This window comes from Camellia sinensis, chromosome 6 (assembly GCF_055761805.1).
Source record: "Camellia sinensis isolate YWXY chromosome 6, ASM5576180v1, whole genome shotgun sequence".
Lineage (NCBI taxonomy): Eukaryota > Viridiplantae > Streptophyta > Magnoliopsida > Ericales > Theaceae > Camellia > Camellia sinensis.
Window position 1 is genome coordinate 135,925,507 of NC_138966.1, and position 17,679 is coordinate 135,943,185.

Sequence of the window (17,679 nt, forward strand, 5' to 3'; positions counted from 1 at the left end):
ACATATTATATACATATAGTAAATTAATTTTATGCATGATATAATGCATATATATACAAACTAAATTATTTATATGCTAATTCATAAATTTTATTCAATTGCATAATACCGTCCAGGCTAGCCCTCCTAAGCCAATCCCATCGTACATGATTTAGATTAATATTTTTAGTTCAAACCTGACTCCATTAACAAATAGACATATTTTTGGCTTGGACTAATCCAACCCAACTCGATGTCAACCTTTTATTTACATAAATTTAGGGGTTAAAATGACATATTCTTTTTAAGAAATTTTTGATATTTAAAAAAAAAAATACTTAAATTTCATTCTTTTATGAATTCTTAATAAATTATAAACTGCCTGTTTGGGATAACCTAAATAAATCATCTATTTTTTTTTTTTTTTTTTTTGCTTTTAGTGATATTTTAAAAAATTATGCCAATTTTCTTTCTAGTTCATTTTGTGTTAGATAAATTAAAAAAAAAATTTATTGTAAAAAAAAAATATAAACAAGTCAAAATAAGCTAAAATATTTATTTTGTACTTATTTTTATCTTTTCTAAACATTATTTTAAAAAATTTTAATTGTGTGGTTTATCTGGTTGGGTAGAGTTTACAAACCTAAAATTTTAAAAAATAAATTAATTAATTAAACAAAAATAAGCTAACCTAAAAAAACAAATGAATCTTCCCGTAGAATATATGACTAGTATTCATTTGGCAGCTAGTAGATTGGGCATCTCTAGCTTCTTCTTCTTCTTTTTTGAATTATTTTAGGTTTAAATAATTTTTTTTATAAAAAATAATATATAAATTTATTTTGTAAATTCACCTTTTAAATTTAATGATGTATCGATAAAATAATTAATTAATAATTAAAAATAAATAAAAAATAATTAATTTAAATATTTTAATAAAATATTCTATCATTAAATTTTAAAAATATGTCTAATTTTTAATCTCAATGACAATAATATTATTTGTAATAAGAAAATGAGTGGAAGGTTTAAGTAAAGCCACCACCAATCATGTAGCAGCGAGTCCACCAATGATGTAGCAGTGAGTACGACCCACTATCACAGTATGTTTTTTATTTTTTCTTTTTTTTCTTTGTTTTTTTTAGTGTGTTTAGAGCCACATCATTGTTGTTTATGCTGATATTCTCATCATCATTGAGATGGCATGGTTTGGGTGTTGAAAGCTGAATAATCCGAAGTTCCCCCAAAATCTTTCTTCTCCGTAGCATCAAAGCTTCGAACCAAGGTCTCTCTCTCTCTCTCTCTCTCAATATGCTGAATATTGCTTACATGCTCTTCAATTTTTTCGCTGTTGCTATGTTTATTGGATTTTATATATATGCTTAATTGTATGTAAGGGTTACAAATTGAACACTTTATACTCTGTTTGGCTGCAAAGAAATTTCAATCACCGAAAAAATGAATTTCAGACTTTGATGTTCTCATTCTTTTTTAAGCCGAGAAAACTCAAACCAGCATTATATGAGTATTTGAGAATCTAGTTGGCTAATAGAACTGTATTATTTATGGCTCGGTTGAATTGAACTTCTCAGTTTGTTAAACTTGTTTTTTCCCTAAATATTTATAATAAATAAATAAATAATCTCCTAATTTTCACTGTTTTGATTGCACATAATTGAGTAATTGTTTTGGCTTCATTTTAGTGTTTTTTTTTTTTTTTCCGAACCAATGGAATTTTTTTTTTTTTATAGTCGTTATTAGTTTGAGATGGTTTGTGATTTGTTCTTACTATTGTGGTTTGTCTTTGTGATCATTTAATTTCAATGGAAGCTGTAAGTGTGCATCCATTCTTCACTTGTCGGTCAATTGTTCGATAAAATGCTTCAACTAGAAAAGTTTTAAATCTTGCTGTTGGTTGGCATTTTCCCAATTTAAATATAATTTTGATACTCCAGAGAAGTCTCATTACATACATCTGAAAAATCCTTCACAAAACATTAATTTTTGTCACTGAATGGATTCAATCTTCAATGTGTTCAAAAGTTGCTTGATGAAATGCTTGACTTGTTACATGTGGTTCCCTCTCATACACATATCCAATAGATACTAAACTGGCATACTTTATTCTTTGATTTTTGGAATTTTTTTGCTTTTTTTTTTTTTTTTTTATAACTGTTTGATTTTTTGTTTCTCTAACTCTTGGATCTCTCTTCCCCACCCCTCTCTGATCTCCTTCTCCCTTGCCCCCTCCTGAAACCTCCTCTCCCGCCTCACTTGTTTCTCGCCCCTGCAACTCTTACCCTCCATATCTGCCAAAAAAATTATGTGTGGTCAGATGTGCGTATCATATTCTTTGGTTTCACCCGTCCCAACCACCACGCTGAATGACCCAATGTGTGCAGTTTCAAACAAAACATTGGTTAAAATTGGTTGAGCATTCTTTCAACCCAAATGGGTCAGATCAGGTGGCGGGCTGACAGTGAAACCAAACCGGTGATCCCTGAACAACCCTAGCCATCAAGCAGAAGAGGTGTCAAATTTTGCCATTCGTTAGAAAAGAAAATTAAAAAAGTTACTGCCTTTTAATTCATTAATTAGCTAAACACATTATTTAATTTGTCGTAGACTGAATGAATGATATCACTTACATTGTTTCTTTTGAGATTTGAATTTAATTGCCAATGCTTTTCTGCTGTTCGGTTTTCTCATGGCTATAAAACTCATTTCCCCCCCCCCCCCATCAAAACTGGTGGGCAAGGCAGGTTCTTCTGCTGCTATGAATGCAATGGAGAGAGAAAAGGAGAGTCAAAATGTGGATGAAACGCACAGTACAAATGAGAATATATCACTAGTTGAGATAAAGGTATTGTTCTTTGCTCGGGCTAGAGATATTGCCGGCTTGACTAATATGCCATTGGAGGTGTCATCAGGGAGTACTGCCCGCGATTGCTTGGACAAGCTTATTGCCAAGTTTCCGGGCCTGGAAGAGATCCGGGGGTGCATGGTCCTCGCTCTCAATGAGGAATACACACCTGAGTCTGCAGTTGTTAAAAATAGAGATGAATTGGCCATCATACCTCCCATAAGTGGAGGCTAAAACTTTCTTATGTAGGTATATTCTTTTCCTGCGTTTTTGTTTTAGGGGCTTTGAGTTGAACCTTTGAGGTTAATGCTTGCTTTGTACCAAACCTACTCTCTCTGCTATGATTCACAGGTAAATCTTGTGGCTCGAGTATATATCATTGTTCTGTTCACATATTTTCACTGTGGTGAATAAATGCTACCCTTTTATATAAAGGGTCTGTTGGGAGATCCATTTATTTTAATTTCATATTATTTTATTACATTATTAAGTCAACAATTAGTGAAATATCACTCTATTTCCTCATCTTCAAAACCATATATTTAGACCATTAAATTATTTTAAAATAAAAAATATCGTTTTCTTTGAGGTGTGAAAGTGGTGCAATTTATAGTTGTATGAGTCTAAATTTATGGTTTTCAAATTGAAGGGATGAAGGGATATTCAACTATTGTTGAAAAAATATTTATGTGATTAACCCTTAATTTTATTAGGAAGTTTAAATTATAAATTATACTTACTTCTTTTGAGATTTAGAGAAAATAAAATAAATTTCACAAGCTTGATATAATTACATTAAAGGGAAGTGATTGAGACTTCCTCCAATCACCACCCCCACACACATGTGGCGGGTGGTGAGGGGGTGGTGATTGGAGGTGAAGGAAAAAAGAAAAAGAAAAAAGAAAAACTGGCCAATCAGAGAGAGAGGGGGTCAAAGGGAGTGCCTCCTTGAGGGGTTCAACTCATTTTTCTACATTAAATTTTTTTTAAGAACATGGGAAACAATATATCAATAAAATAATAAGAGTACATAAATAAGATTCCAAGGGTCATTCCAACCAAACAAATAGATAAAAAAATAAATAAAGAATCTATCAAAAAAATAGGTATGATTCAGGAAAAATTACCGATCTACTCAAAGATGGAAAGCAAGATCTGCTTGAAAGTCCGCCGTCCCTACCGACAACGTCCCCGTCGCCATGCCTAACGCCGCCGTTGCCACTGTCGCTAGAGAAGGAAGAACACTCATAATGGTATGGGAGAAGGGTTTAAGAGAGAAGGGAACCATTGTGGGTGTTACGATCACCTTCGTCGGCTCGCAACGCCTTAGAACTAATTCGAGTCTTTCGACCCGTTGTGGGCTTTGGTTACAGAAAAGAAAACAAAAAGAATTTAGAGAGAGAGAGGGAGCCTCGTTCGAGATAGGCTGGATCTCCAAGTTGACTAGTAATTAGCCTTTTCTGAATATATTTCCAAGCATAAAACAATACATGACTCAATGACTCTTTAAATAGATATAGTTCCAGCAGATTTGTGATATGTGCATGATCCCATTTTCTAGGGACATGAACACTATACAACCCACGACAGACTCCACTAAACTAAAACAAAAACAGAACAACTAAAATAAAACAGAACAAAGATAATAATAATAATAAAGGACAGGTCGTGGGACACGCCAATGCATGCACGTATCATCCCTTCCTGCTGAGAGCTTCCTTGTCCTCAAGGACAAAATCTGTGTACCGAAGTTTGAAGTCGGCCAAATCTTCCCATGTAGCCTCCACCGGCGAATGATTCTTCCAATGGACGAGCAGTTGCTTGCCAGTTGGCCGAACACAGGTTTCTAATATAGCTTGTGGCAGGACGGCCTGATCGGAAAGATCGATATAAGCTGGGGGCGCGCTTTGAACCACAGCTTCAGGACCAATTTTCTTCTTGAGGAGTGAAACATGAAACACGGGATGAATTTTGCAATCAGTTGGCAAAGAGAGTTTGTAGGCCACAGGACTGATTTTATGGATGATCTGATAAGGGCCAAAAAACTTGGGTGACAATTTCTGGTTGAACTGTTTGGATAGACTGGATTGCCGATATGGTTGTTTCTTCAAGTAAACCCAGTCACCGACGGAAAACTCAACCTCGCGATGCTTCAAATCATAAAGTTGTTTCATTCGATTTTGGCTCAACTGTAACCGGTGACGAATCACCCGTAACATCTTATCCCGAGCTTGTAGAGCTTGGTCTATGGCTTCAAGCTTAGTAGTGCCCGGAATATAAGTAAGCAGTGATGGAGGAGTTCGGCCATAGATTACTTCAAATGGTGTGGATTTGGTTGCACTATGGGAGGATGTGTTGTAGATGTACTCGATCCATGGCAGCCAAGTGGTCCATTCCTTAGGCCGATCTGAAGTGATACATCGCAAGTACATCTCCAGGGTACGGTTGACAACTTCCGTTTGACCATCCGTTTGAGGGTGGTATGCCGAACTAAAATTGAAATCAGTTCCTTGCAGTTTGAAAAGGGTAGTCCAAAAAACGCCTGTAAATGTAGGATCGCGATCGCAGACGATGCTTTCGGGCATGCCATGTAGCTTGAAAACGCTCTCAAAGAATACCTGGGCCACTGTGATAGCAGTGTAGGGGTGTGCCAATGGCATGAAGTGGGCATATTTGGATAGGCAATCAACCACTACGAAAATAACCGTTTTGCCTTTGGATGGTGGTAGCCCGTCCACAAAATCCATTGAGATGTCGGCCCAAATCTGAGTTGAAATAGGCAGCGGGTGAAGGAGGCCAGCAGGGGAGAGAGTTTGAGACTTGTGACGTTGGCAAGTGTCACAATTTTGAATGAAACTGCGCACAGTGCTTCGCATCCCTTTCCAATAAAAAACCGAGCGAACTCGTTGGAGAGTTTTATAGAAACCTTCGTGGGTGGTGGTGTGGAATTCCTTGATGATTTGAGGGATGAGTTCAGAAGTATGAAGCAGGTAAATCCGATCTTTGAAAAATAGGACGCCGTTGGTATGCCGCCATGGACCCACGGCTTCACCATCATTGATCAACTTGATTAAGTGCTGTAGAGTAGGATCGGATGTAGTCTCCTCTTGGATGGGATGCAACCAGCTTGGAACTGGTTGTGAGAGAGCATACATATCACCATGATTTTGGCGAGAGAGAGCATCGGCAACTACATTATCAACTCCTTTTTTGTACTCAATGATGAAATCATACCCAATGAGTTTGGAGAGCCAACGTTGCTGCGCGTCAGTGGAAATGCGTTGATCCCATAGATACTTGAGGCTCTTTTGATCGGTTTTGATGATGAAGGAGCGGCCAAGAAGATAGGGTCGCCACTTTTTGATGGCGAGAACAATAGCGAGCATCTCTTTGTCATAAGTGGAGAGCTCCAAGTTGCGTCCATATAAGGCCTGACTGAAAAAAGCAAGTGGCCTATTCTGCTGTTGTAAGACCGCACCAACTCCGGAACCACATGCATCACACTCGATCATGAATGGTTGAGAAAAATCGGGAAGAGCAAGCACTGAGGATGTGGTCATGGCGAGCTTCAGTTTTGCAAAAGCTTCCTCTGCAGTAGGTGTCCAAATGAAGTTATCCTTTTTGAGCATGCCGGTTAAGGGTCTGGCGATGCCACCGTAATTTTGAATGAATTTACGGTAGTACCCTGTAAGTCCCAAGAAACCCCGTAAAGATTTTAGAGTTGCGGGTTTCCGCCAACCTAGCATTGCTTGTATTTTTCCTTGGTCTACACTAACGCCCTCCTTGCTGATGATGTGGCCGAGATAGAGCACTTGTGATTGGCCAAAGGTACATTTTTCCCTTTTGACGAATAAGTGGTGAGCCCGCAAGGTAGTAAGTACCAAATCCAAGTGATGGACGTGGTCTTGCAAGGTACGGCTGTAGATCAAAATATCATCAAAAAATACCAATACAAATTTTCGCAAATAAGATTGGAATACCTCATTCATTAAAGATTGGAAAGTAGATGGAGCATTACTCAATCCGAATGGCATTATGAGAAATTCATAATGCCCTTGATGAGTACGAAATGCTGTTTTTTGCACGTCTTCCTGGCGGACCCGGATCTGGTGATATCCTGACCGCAGATCGAGTTTGGTGAAAAATTGAGAACCGTGGAGCTCGTCCAGTAACTCATCGATCACGGGAATGGGAAATTTATCTTTGATTGTGATTTTGTTTAAGGCGCGATAATCAATGCACATGCGCCATGATCCATCGTGTTTCTTCACCAATATGACCGGGGAAGAGTACGGACTATTGCTGGCGCGGATAATTCCTGTTGACAACATCTCTCTAATCAATTTTTCAATCTCATTTTTTTGGAAATGCGGGTATCGATACGGTCAAACATTAACTGGTGCACTACCCGGTAACAGAGGTATGCTGTGGTCTTGGCTTCTTTGTAGAGGTAGATCGATGGGTTTTTCAAAAATATCAGGGAATGCCTTCAAAAGAGACCGAATGCGTGGATCAGGAGTAGTGGACTGAGTGGTTGGCAGTGCTCCATTCATGGCATGCAATTGGAGGACCAGACATCCCTTACGTCGGCGATACTCTCGGTGTATATTTGTCTCATTTACAAATTTAGGACTAGGATTAGATAGCCCCTGCAAGCATACCTTTTTTTCTCCTAGTTCGAACTGCATCTGGAGCTTTGAAAAATCCCACAAAATTGGGCCCAACGTCTACAGCCATTGTGCACCCAAGACCAACTCATAACCCTCTAAGGGCAATAGGTAGAAGTCCACAGTGAGTGGGACTCCTTGAAGACTTATGGGCACCTCCTTGCATTTTCCGGCGCTAGACAACCTTTCGCCGCTCGCAACTTGGACCTCCAACCTGCCACACAAGTCGGGTTTTAAACCCACTTTTGTCGCCAACTCTTCCTTAAGAAAATTGTGCGTGCTTCCGGAGTCCATGAGGACTGTGGCTAAATGGTTAAGAATCTTTCCCAAGACCCGCATGGTTTGAGGAGCATGAATGCCAGACATGGCATGAAGAGAGATGGCTGGTGGGTCCTCATGGTGTTCGCTTTCATTTGGATGCTCGTTAGAGTGCTCGTCAGGTTCCACATCCACATCTTCATCAGGCCAGCAAGCCTCCATGATAAACAATTTCTTGCATACATGACGGGGTCCGTACTTGTCGTTACAATGGAAACACAACCCCTTCTGCTTGCGTTCCTCGATTTCTGTTGGTGAGAACCTCCGAATTTGCGGAATAGGGGACGTGGATATTGTGCTGCGTTCTTGGCCCTTATTGACAGACAAAGGTGGTTGATTCAAGTTGGATGGCCTCCGGTTGGCGGCCATGACCCTTGCTTCATAAAGCCTAGCAAGGCCGACGGCAACAGATAGAGAGGGAGGCCGAGAGGCCTGTACCTCCACTCGAATGGACTCCTTAAGTCCACTGGTAAAGCACCCAATTTGCTGTTGTGGTGTAAGAGAACCTGCTCGGGTTAATAATCTTTCAAACTGAGTTTGATACTCACGAACACTTCCTCGTTGTTGTAGTTTGGTAAGATCGCCAAAAAAAAATCCTCAAACTGTGTAGGGCCGAAGCGAGCTTGGAGCTCGGCTTTAAGTGTGGTCCACGTATAAATTCGTTCCTCTTTCTTGGCAATTTGATACCAAAGTTGTGCATCGCCATCTAAATGGTATGCTGCGAGGGTCACTTGGTCGTTGGCTTGAATTTGTTGGAATTCAAAGAACTGTTCCGAACGGCAAATCCAACTCGTAGGGTCGTTGCTGCCATCATACCTAGGAAAGTCCAATTTGGTGAGTCGTGGCATAATCGAGCGGTTTTCGGAGGGCCTACTCTGACCAAAAGAATGGCCAATGGAAGCTTCACCTTGATCATCTTTTCTAGAGGCCGTAAGTTGGTCGAAGCGGGCATGTAAGGCCGCAAACATTTCTTGAATTTCGAGATGACCGCGTTCTTGGGAGGCAGAGAGGTTGCTGATTTCCGCCTCAAGGTGATTAATCCGATCGTCGGACAAACCTGGCTCTGATACCAAAATGTTACGATCACCTTCGTCGGCTCGCAACGCCTTAGAACTAATTCGAGTCTTTTGACCCGTTGTGGGCTTTGGTTACAGAAAAGAAAACAAAAAGAATTTAGAGAGAGAGAGGGAGCCTCGTTCGAGATAGGCTGGATCTCCAAGTTGACTAGTAATTAGCCTTTTCTGAATATATTTCCAAGCATAAAACAATACATGACTCAATGACTCTTTAAATAGATATAGTTTCAGCAGATTTGTGATATGTGCATGATCCCATTTTCTAGGGACATGAACACTATACAACCCACGACAGACTCCACTAAACTAAAACAAAAACAGAATAACTAAAATAAAACAGAACAAAGATAATAATAATAATAAAGGACAGGTCGTGGGACACGCCAATGCATGCACGTATCAGTGGGTGTCGAAAAATAAAAAATTTATGCCGAATTGGAGGAAAAAACTTTCAAAACTCCTATTTCGGATATAAAAAGTTTAGATTTACACTCTAAAACGGTAGGTCTATACTTTAGGAGTGTAGATCCACATTTTAGAAGTAGAAAAAGTATCGCCGGAGCTTCGCTGGGAATCACCTAGAGATAGAGCTGTGGACCTAATTCCTTTAAGATTTTAATTGTCATCTTTTTGACCTTTTTACATTAAAATGTATATTTTTATTTATTTATTTTTATTTCTTTACACCATCTGTATTGATTTAAGTCCTTTTAACTTTACAAAATAAAAGAGAGATCAATGAAATTATGTCAAAATTATATACTTAGTTGTATTTTTTAAAAAAACTTCGGAGGCAGTCAGTGTAATTTACTCCAAAAAGTAAATACATTAATTCATGTCCTTATTGATGATGGAGGCTCATGTAGAAGTATCAATTAACCTAACAAGCTCGTTAATTCCTACTTTTAACTTCTTTAATAAATCCTAATTTTGTTCTATCTACTGTTTTATATTATGAGATAACATTAATTATTGTCACGGCATTTTGCTTAAAAAACTAGTACAACTCTAATTAAGTGTTTGCCAATTGCACAAAAATAGACTTATTATTTATTTCACCACATTAACAAAGTCACCCAATAACCAAAAGTCTTTCTCAAAAAAATAAAATAAAATAAATAAAAAATAACCAGATGTAGCTGAAGAGCAGATAGGAATACAAGATGCTTATCTCAATCTTAATAAATGAGATTCAATGTTACTTGTGTTAGAAATGTTTTGAAAAATCTGGGTAAAAATAATTTTTTTTTTTAAGTTTGGTCTATCTTTTAGGTGGGACTCATGCGTCAAAGTTGGCGGGTCTAAGTGGTAACGCGTTCTATGTCGCGTTGTGATTCACGTGGTATATTTAGTAGCTTAAAACCATTACCGGGTGAATAAGAAATTAAAACCAAAGTAAGCTCCATAGAAATGGAGTTTTTGGTGAAAATTCCTCAAGGTTTGAATATTGGCTTGTCTCACATTAATTTGATAGGAAACTTTGAGTGAGTTTATAAAGCTTGGAGTTGGAACTTGGGGTAGGCCCCAAGGGGCACCCAAGTTTTGTAGAGAGGGAGGTTATGGGCAAAATGGGCTAAACCCATTGGACCAAAAAGTTACCATATACACAAGTGTGGGGTTGGGCTTGTTCAACCCAATATCTATCTTTTTGGTCCAAAAATATTTGAATTTTATTTTTCTAAATTTAAATTCTAATTTTTTGAATTTGAATTTCTGAAATTAAATTCAAAATTGGGTCCGTTTTTTCCCACCCAAACGTTCAAAAAAACAAGATAGATTCAAATTTGTGCAATTCGGTTTTAATCTGTTCAATTCAAAATAAAAGGATGCCACTACATCTATAAATAAACTAGTTCTCATTTGATGATTCATTCAATTTTTCCGTCCAAAATATTGTCTACCTTCTTTGCATTTTGTTGCATCTAAATTCCTATGAGAAAGAATATAAACACTTTGTGTGTTTGTTGTACGAAAAATTTGTAGTGCTGCTATTTTTCGTTGATTGATCATTTTATCTTGAGAGGTAGACGTCCATATTCTGAAAATACCGTAGAGATGACGAATCTGTCTTAAGGACACAGTGTCTAACACTGGACTTAATCAAAATATTGTTCGAGAATTTAATCAAGTAAGTTGTTTATTTATTTTCTGTTTTTATTTATTTATATCAAATTTTGATTTTGTTTTTGCAACAAAATAAAATCTATTTTTATTTATTTAATTTTTATTGATTTGATTTTTTGTAGCCAAACAATATCTCACATTTTTTATTTTTCTTTTGTATTCTATTTATTATTTAATATACAAACAGAATTTATTTATTTAAATATAATAAAAATTGTCCAACAACTAGAGACCTCATTTTCAAGATAAAGGTGATTATGGGTTATCAATTGGTTAATCAATGAATTTAGATTCTCTATAGCGCACTACCTACAACAGAAATGAGGACCAAAACCCTATGGGTGTCGCAAATCCCATGTAACCAACCATACTGTCCGCATTCGTATCAAATGTCTTTGTTCAACTAGGAGTGGCCTTCTACGCATGCGCATATCTCAATCACAGATACTGAGGTGACTAGCTAATCTGTAAATTCATTTCATTCTGGTCGGTAATTGGCCTTAACTGGGAGCGGCTTTGACACTGAGATTTCCATGGATTAGCAGCATCACAGCATTGTTCCTCACCATTTCGATCATTCAAAAGTTATGAGAGAAAACATGTGACCTAACCAGTGCAAAGAAATATCAGGGACACCGCCGGATAGAAATCAACTGTCGAGTTTATACAGAAACTTTAAAAATGATACAAAAGGTCTCGTAGGAACTTCAGGGTTCATATGCATGTGTGGAAGACAGAACAGAACCCATGGATTATACAAGCAAAGCAAGGGCTAAATAAAACCCATATAATCTTTTTAGACTCTAAAAAACATGAACACACTGTAACTGTACTGCTTTCTCGTCCTCTTCTACACTTTTGACTTTCATCTCAAACTCATCACCGGCCATGGCGTCACCCCAACAGCAGGTAGAGATGGCCGTATGACAGGAACCTGTTTTATCACTGAGAAAGCCTCATTAAGGCGTGCTGCACGCGTCATGAACTGAGATACCTTCTGCACACATCAAATTGGAAATCGAATAGTTAGTTTATTTATGGAGTGGAAAACGATTCTCCCTTGCAGATTATGTAAAAGAAAAAAATTTGTTGCATGTAGTTGCATGCAGATATTAGACAAAGAGAGGGACCGGTACCTGTATCATTCAATGGCCTACTCATTTAAGTGATTGCGGGCATGGAAAAAAGAGAAAAAAAGGAAAAAAAAGAAAAGAAAGAAGGGCAAATCTTGAAATTTAAGTAGAGCATGCCTGGGACCCTGTATACTAATTGCCCTATTTAGTTCACTAGAATAGAATGAAATGAAATGGTCATTCCTTAAGCTCTCCTATAAAATGATCATCTCTTACAATAGTGAATGATGTTTCGATTTTACAATGAAATTTTCATTATTTTTTAGTCACTCCAACAAGGATTACATTTTATACCAATGCTACACATCCATTCACAATTAATTCTAATAATGCAATGAATGATTGAATGCATGATGGAACAAGAAACCGTCTCCTTTTTCTTCTTTCTTTTATCTTACAAGGATATCGAGCTACTTTTTTCCAGTTCTGAAAAGAAAATTGGAGCATCAAAAAGCAAATCCAATCAGAAACTATATCCAAATCATTCAAGTCGGGTCATACTCTTGCTGTATTTAAGGCCAAACACAATTCTGTTTCTTCCAGATAAGAAAGTGGAGTGGTTTAAATCTTGATTGCCAACGTCCAAGCTCACTTCCCAAACTACCATGAAGTTTGCCTGTTCTACTAAACAATATAATTCTTTTCCATGTATTAAAAACAAAGAGAAGATAGAAGACGATGCCAATTGCCAAAGTTATATTGGTAATGGTCCAAATAGCATGTAGGTAATAGGTATGCAGTTATACCCATCTGTTATAAAAAATAAAATATAAATAAATAAATAAAAGGTAAAAATTGGAAAAAAATCACAATACATGGGGGGCCTCAGATAATGATTGAAGGTCCAGACCAAAGAGTAAAAAAATAAAAAGATATAAAAATAAATAAGAAAATAAATTAAAAAGGAAGATAATGGTTAAAGGTATCAGAATTTTCCAGCACTCAAGTAGACAAGTCATGTACAAAAAATTCCAAACCAGAATCATATTGGACATCATATTTGTTACTTGCAACTAACGAGTCATGCCGAGCTAGAAACAAGATAAAAGGAAATGTGATTATCTAACTGACCAACGTCAAAATCCATTTGAAAACTTTCGGTAGTATTGCATTGCAATCACCCAAGAAACTACAACAAATTATAAATCGCAAGTAACCAATATATTACCAAACCCAACCTTCCATTTCATTCTGTTGCTGAGAAACCCAAAGGAAAGAAAGAGAAGGGATTCCATTTTTTTTTAATAAATAATATTTATCAGAACAAAACAGTAGTTGTATACTTCCAATTGATTTTGAATTGAAAAAATCAAGTTAGCCATATTCATTGTATGATTGTAAGCTAACTAGGAACTTTCCTTTCACAAATCCTAAAATATGTAATACTTAAAAATTGAAACTTTTGATTCATTTTCTTTGCTCAGGCTTTCTCATCAACCCAACAGAGCATTTATGGTGAAAACAATCCAAGAAAAAATACAATGAAACAGTCAAATTGTAGTCATCTAGCAATGTAGCAATAACATTAGATAAGCATATTAGCAGTTGAGTCCCCAATTCAACAAAAATGTAACACACAGCTACTGAAATTTGATAAAAACAGAGCTCAGCCCCCAATTCAACCAAAATGAAACACACAGATACTGAAATAACAAGGCAAATCTAAATGCCACTACATGATAACTGACCTTATCATCCATGGTAACCTTGAGCTGCAAGCTCTGGTTCTTCTTCTTCATCTTGAATAAGCGGCGTCCCAATACAACAACACCGATAACCGCTGCGGCTACCGAGAAAGTCCAAACTGGGTTAACCTTAAAAGCACAGTACTTGAAGAACTCAAATGGAAGTTTCCACCAAACAACACTCCTCTTCTCTTCCTCACCACCACTAGACTTCATTGCTCCAATAGCATCACTTTCATTCCCACTCGACAAACCCTTCTCTCCAGCTGACTCGGAATTTGCATTACTATCGTGCTCAAAATCCCCAAATTCCATCGAAACCGGTCCAATTTCCCCAATTCCTTCAAAACCCAGTTGGATTTTTTCATTTTCAACAAAACCCAGTTCATTATTAGCATCGAATTCGTTGAATTTAAGGTCATCGGACTTATCGCTACCTGAATCAGGCCAAAACTCGCCGGGTTCCTTCCTCGGATACCTAGTCTCCGACTCAGGATCGATCCAACTCGGATTGTCAGACTCAATCGAACCCTCTTCGCTGACAGTCTTCACATACTTGTTATGCGAATCGAGAGAGAAGTAATCGGTTCGAATCATGCCTTCGGAGTCAGCTTCGATTCCCTCCAAACTCTTCATGGTCTCAACTGAGTCGAACGAGTTAACTGAGCTTCTCTCGCCCGAGTTGTTAAGCATCTCCCAATCGTGAAACTCGCTGGGTTGTCCTTCCATGGAAGCTAAGCTGTTGGGGGTTTCACAAAGATCAAACCTTTCTCGAAGGAATTGTGGCTTTGCACAAAAGGCACAAAGTTTAAAACCTAGAAAGCAAAATGAACGGCTTATCCTATATGGCACACAATTTATTTAATTTTAATTTTTTTTAGTGGATAAATTGCACTTTAACACTTGTATTTTGTTGAAATTACACTAAAATCACACTATCATATCTTTATTCTTTGAAATCACACTGAGTCTTATAAACTTGATATAATTATATTTGGCATCTTTTAATAGTATGATTGAAAAAAAATATTGATTTTTTTTATTGAAATGTATATATCATCTTGTCTATTTATGTATCTGTAAATCGTTTGTATTAGGAGTACTTTTTATCATTTTAATCAATAAGTTTTTTTTGATATAATTATATTAAATTTGTAAAATTTATTATATATAAGGAGTTTTTAGTTTAAGGCCCTTAATATTATAATTTTATAAGATAAAAGACATATAATATTTTCATAATAATTTGAGTCTCTTAACATTTTTACAGAGAAATTTGTATTTACATACAAATTTTAATTCTTCAAAAAGAAATTTTAAAATTTTTTATAATAATATTATTGAGAGATCTTAGCTAATAAGAAAAACATATTACCTACTACCATAAGTTTGAAAGACATATTTCACTAATTTTTCTATTTTAAAATCTTATGGATGACTTGTATAATTTATGTAAAATAAAATTTTGCACATATGAAAAAAATATTTATTTATCATTTCTAATTTTGACTCAAATTAGCCAATTGATACATTATTTTAAAAAAAGATAAATTTTAAATACATTCTTTCAGATTTGATTAAAATACGAATTATCCTTTGTGATTTGAAAAATTACAAATATCTCACTGTCAGCATTTTTTATTTAATAGAATTAATTGAAAAAGTAAAATTTCTAACTGTTCATCTATACAATAATAAAATTATCTAAATTATTAATTGAAATAAAATTTTAATATTATTAAAAATTATTAATTAACATAATAATTTATTAATAAAAAAATCTATTTATTATGAAATTAAAAATCTTAAAAATATAATATAATTTTTTAAATTATATAAAATAATTTATAATTTAAGTACAGGTGTGTTTGTAATTTATCTTTAAAAAAACAGTTGTTCAATAATGACGGTTGCTAGGTAGGCCGACAAAATGTTTGCTCAATAAATGTTAATAAATAATGCTATATATTTCATCACAAACCTATCGGCTATGTTACATCAATGGCATACAAGTAGAAAAATTACAAAATTGATGTAGAAATAAGTGGAAAATAAATTATCCATAGCATATGTACTTTATCATTATAGAAAAATAGTATAATTTTATATTTTTTAAATTATATTTAAAAAAATCATAATAAAGTATAAAAAAAATTTAAAAATTTTAAAATAATACCATAATTAAAAAAAAAATTAGTTATAACTATAAAAAAATAACATAATTAATAGTGCATATAGTAGGTCGGTATATATAATAAAATTTTCCTAGATTTATAATTATATAGAGATTAAGAATTTTAAAAATGATTTATTAAAATAATATTTAATTACAACAATATACTATAATTTTTTAAGAATATTTACCAATAAGTCCCATCTCACAAAAAAGTATTCTAATTAGTCTCAAACTTTTTATATTGATCTGTTAAGTCATGATGTGGTCTTATTTTCAATTTTGATAATATTTTAGTGGATGAATATATCATTTTATCAATGTGACATGTATGATGTAATACTATAATGTGACAGGTATTAATGTGACACTTTAATATGGCAGGTATGATGTGACATTTCAAAAAAATTAAAAATTTCTTAATGTACTTTTTTCAAATGTGACAACATAGTACGTATGATGTGACATTCTAAATCTTTTATTAAAAAAAAATAAAAACTCCTTAGAATTTTTTTTTCAAATGTGACAACGCGGCAGGTATGATGTGACTTTTAAAAAATTAAAAATAGTTTAGTGTACTTTTTTTTAAATGTAATAATGTGGCGGTTATGATGTGACATTTTAAAAAAACTAAAAACTTATTATTGTATTTTTTTTTTGTAAATGTGACATGACTCAAATGTGACAACGTGACGGATATGATGTAGCACTCTAAAAAAACCTAAAACTCATTAGGTGGTGTTTGGCAAGTGATTTTGAGGCTAAAATAGTCACAAAAGACAAAATAGGCTATTTTAGTCACAACAAACAAAACATCACATCCAACCCATAATTATTACACTATTCTCTCACAAAAAAAATTAAAAAGTCAAAAAATCCTTCCCAAACCAAGCTTTTTAACTCAGGCTAAAATAGTCAAAAAAGTCAAAAAGTCAAAAAGCCAACCCACTTCCCAAACGGAGGCTTAGAATACTTTTTTTCAAATGTGATAACGTGACTGGTATGATGTGACACCAAAAAAAATTAAAAATTCATTAGTGTATTTTTCCCAAACGTGACATGTGACACTCTAACGTGGCGAGTATGATATGATTTGATATTGCAAAAAAATAAACTCTTTAGGTGGTATTTGGCAAGTGATTTTGGGGCTAAAATAGTCACAAAAGACAAAATAGGCTATTTTTGTCACAACAAACAAAATGTCACATCCAACCCATAATCATTACACTCTTCTCTTACAAAAAAAGTCAAAAAATTCAAAAAATCAAAAAGCCCTTCCCAAACCAAGTTTTTTAGCCCAGGCTAAAATAGTCAAAAAAGCCAAAAAGTCAATCTACTTCCCAAACCAACCGTTAGAGTATTTTTTTCCAAATGTGACACTCTAACGTAGCAGATATAATGTGACACTAAAAAACTTCTTAGTATACTTTTTTTCAAATGTGACACTTCAAAATGGTAGGTAAATAAGTCATTAGACATAAAAAAAAAAAAAAAACTAAATGGATCAAAAAAAAAAAATATATGGACCTATATAAGTTATATGCTCAAAATATGAGATTTATTTGTCTATTTCTCAATTTTTTTTTTAATAACAATAATATATTCTTTTTTTTTATTATGATAAAAATTAATAAATAAAACCCGACCCCGCTGAAGACGGT

General features: G+C 35.0%; 1 protein-coding gene and 1 non-coding gene across 2 annotated transcripts; one reads left to right on the plus strand and one right to left on the minus strand.

Moving 5' to 3' along the window:
* Positions 1-1,113: 1,113 nt before the first annotated feature.
* Positions 1,114-3,293, plus strand: LOC114266883 (uncharacterized). Its single transcript, XR_014331280.1, has 2 exons — positions 1,114-1,264; positions 2,742-3,293. It is a non-coding gene; the product is annotated as an uncharacterized LOC114266883 (transcript).
* Positions 3,294-11,670: 8,377 nt separating this feature from the next.
* LOC114266882 (uncharacterized) lies at positions 11,671-14,708 on the minus strand. The gene is made up of 2 exons (XM_028207820.2): positions 13,849-14,708; positions 11,671-12,024 (listed from the first exon to the last, which is right to left on the minus strand). Exons 1-2 carry the CDS (start codon positions 14,572-14,574, stop codon positions 11,893-11,895), a joined length of 858 nt encoding a protein of 285 aa, XP_028063621.2. The 5' UTR covers positions 14,575-14,708; the 3' UTR covers positions 11,671-11,892.
* Between the last annotated feature and the right edge of the window lie 2,971 nt (positions 14,709-17,679).

Coding starts and splice junctions, on each gene's coding strand:
- LOC114266882 (XM_028207820.2), bottom strand. CDS start 14,574: ATGGAAGGACAACCCAGCGAGTTTCACGATTGGGAGATGCTTAACAAC. Junction 12,025..13,848: donor AGGTTACCATGGATGATAAG/GTCAGTTATCAT, acceptor TGATGTGTGCAG/AAGGTATCTCAGTTCATGAC.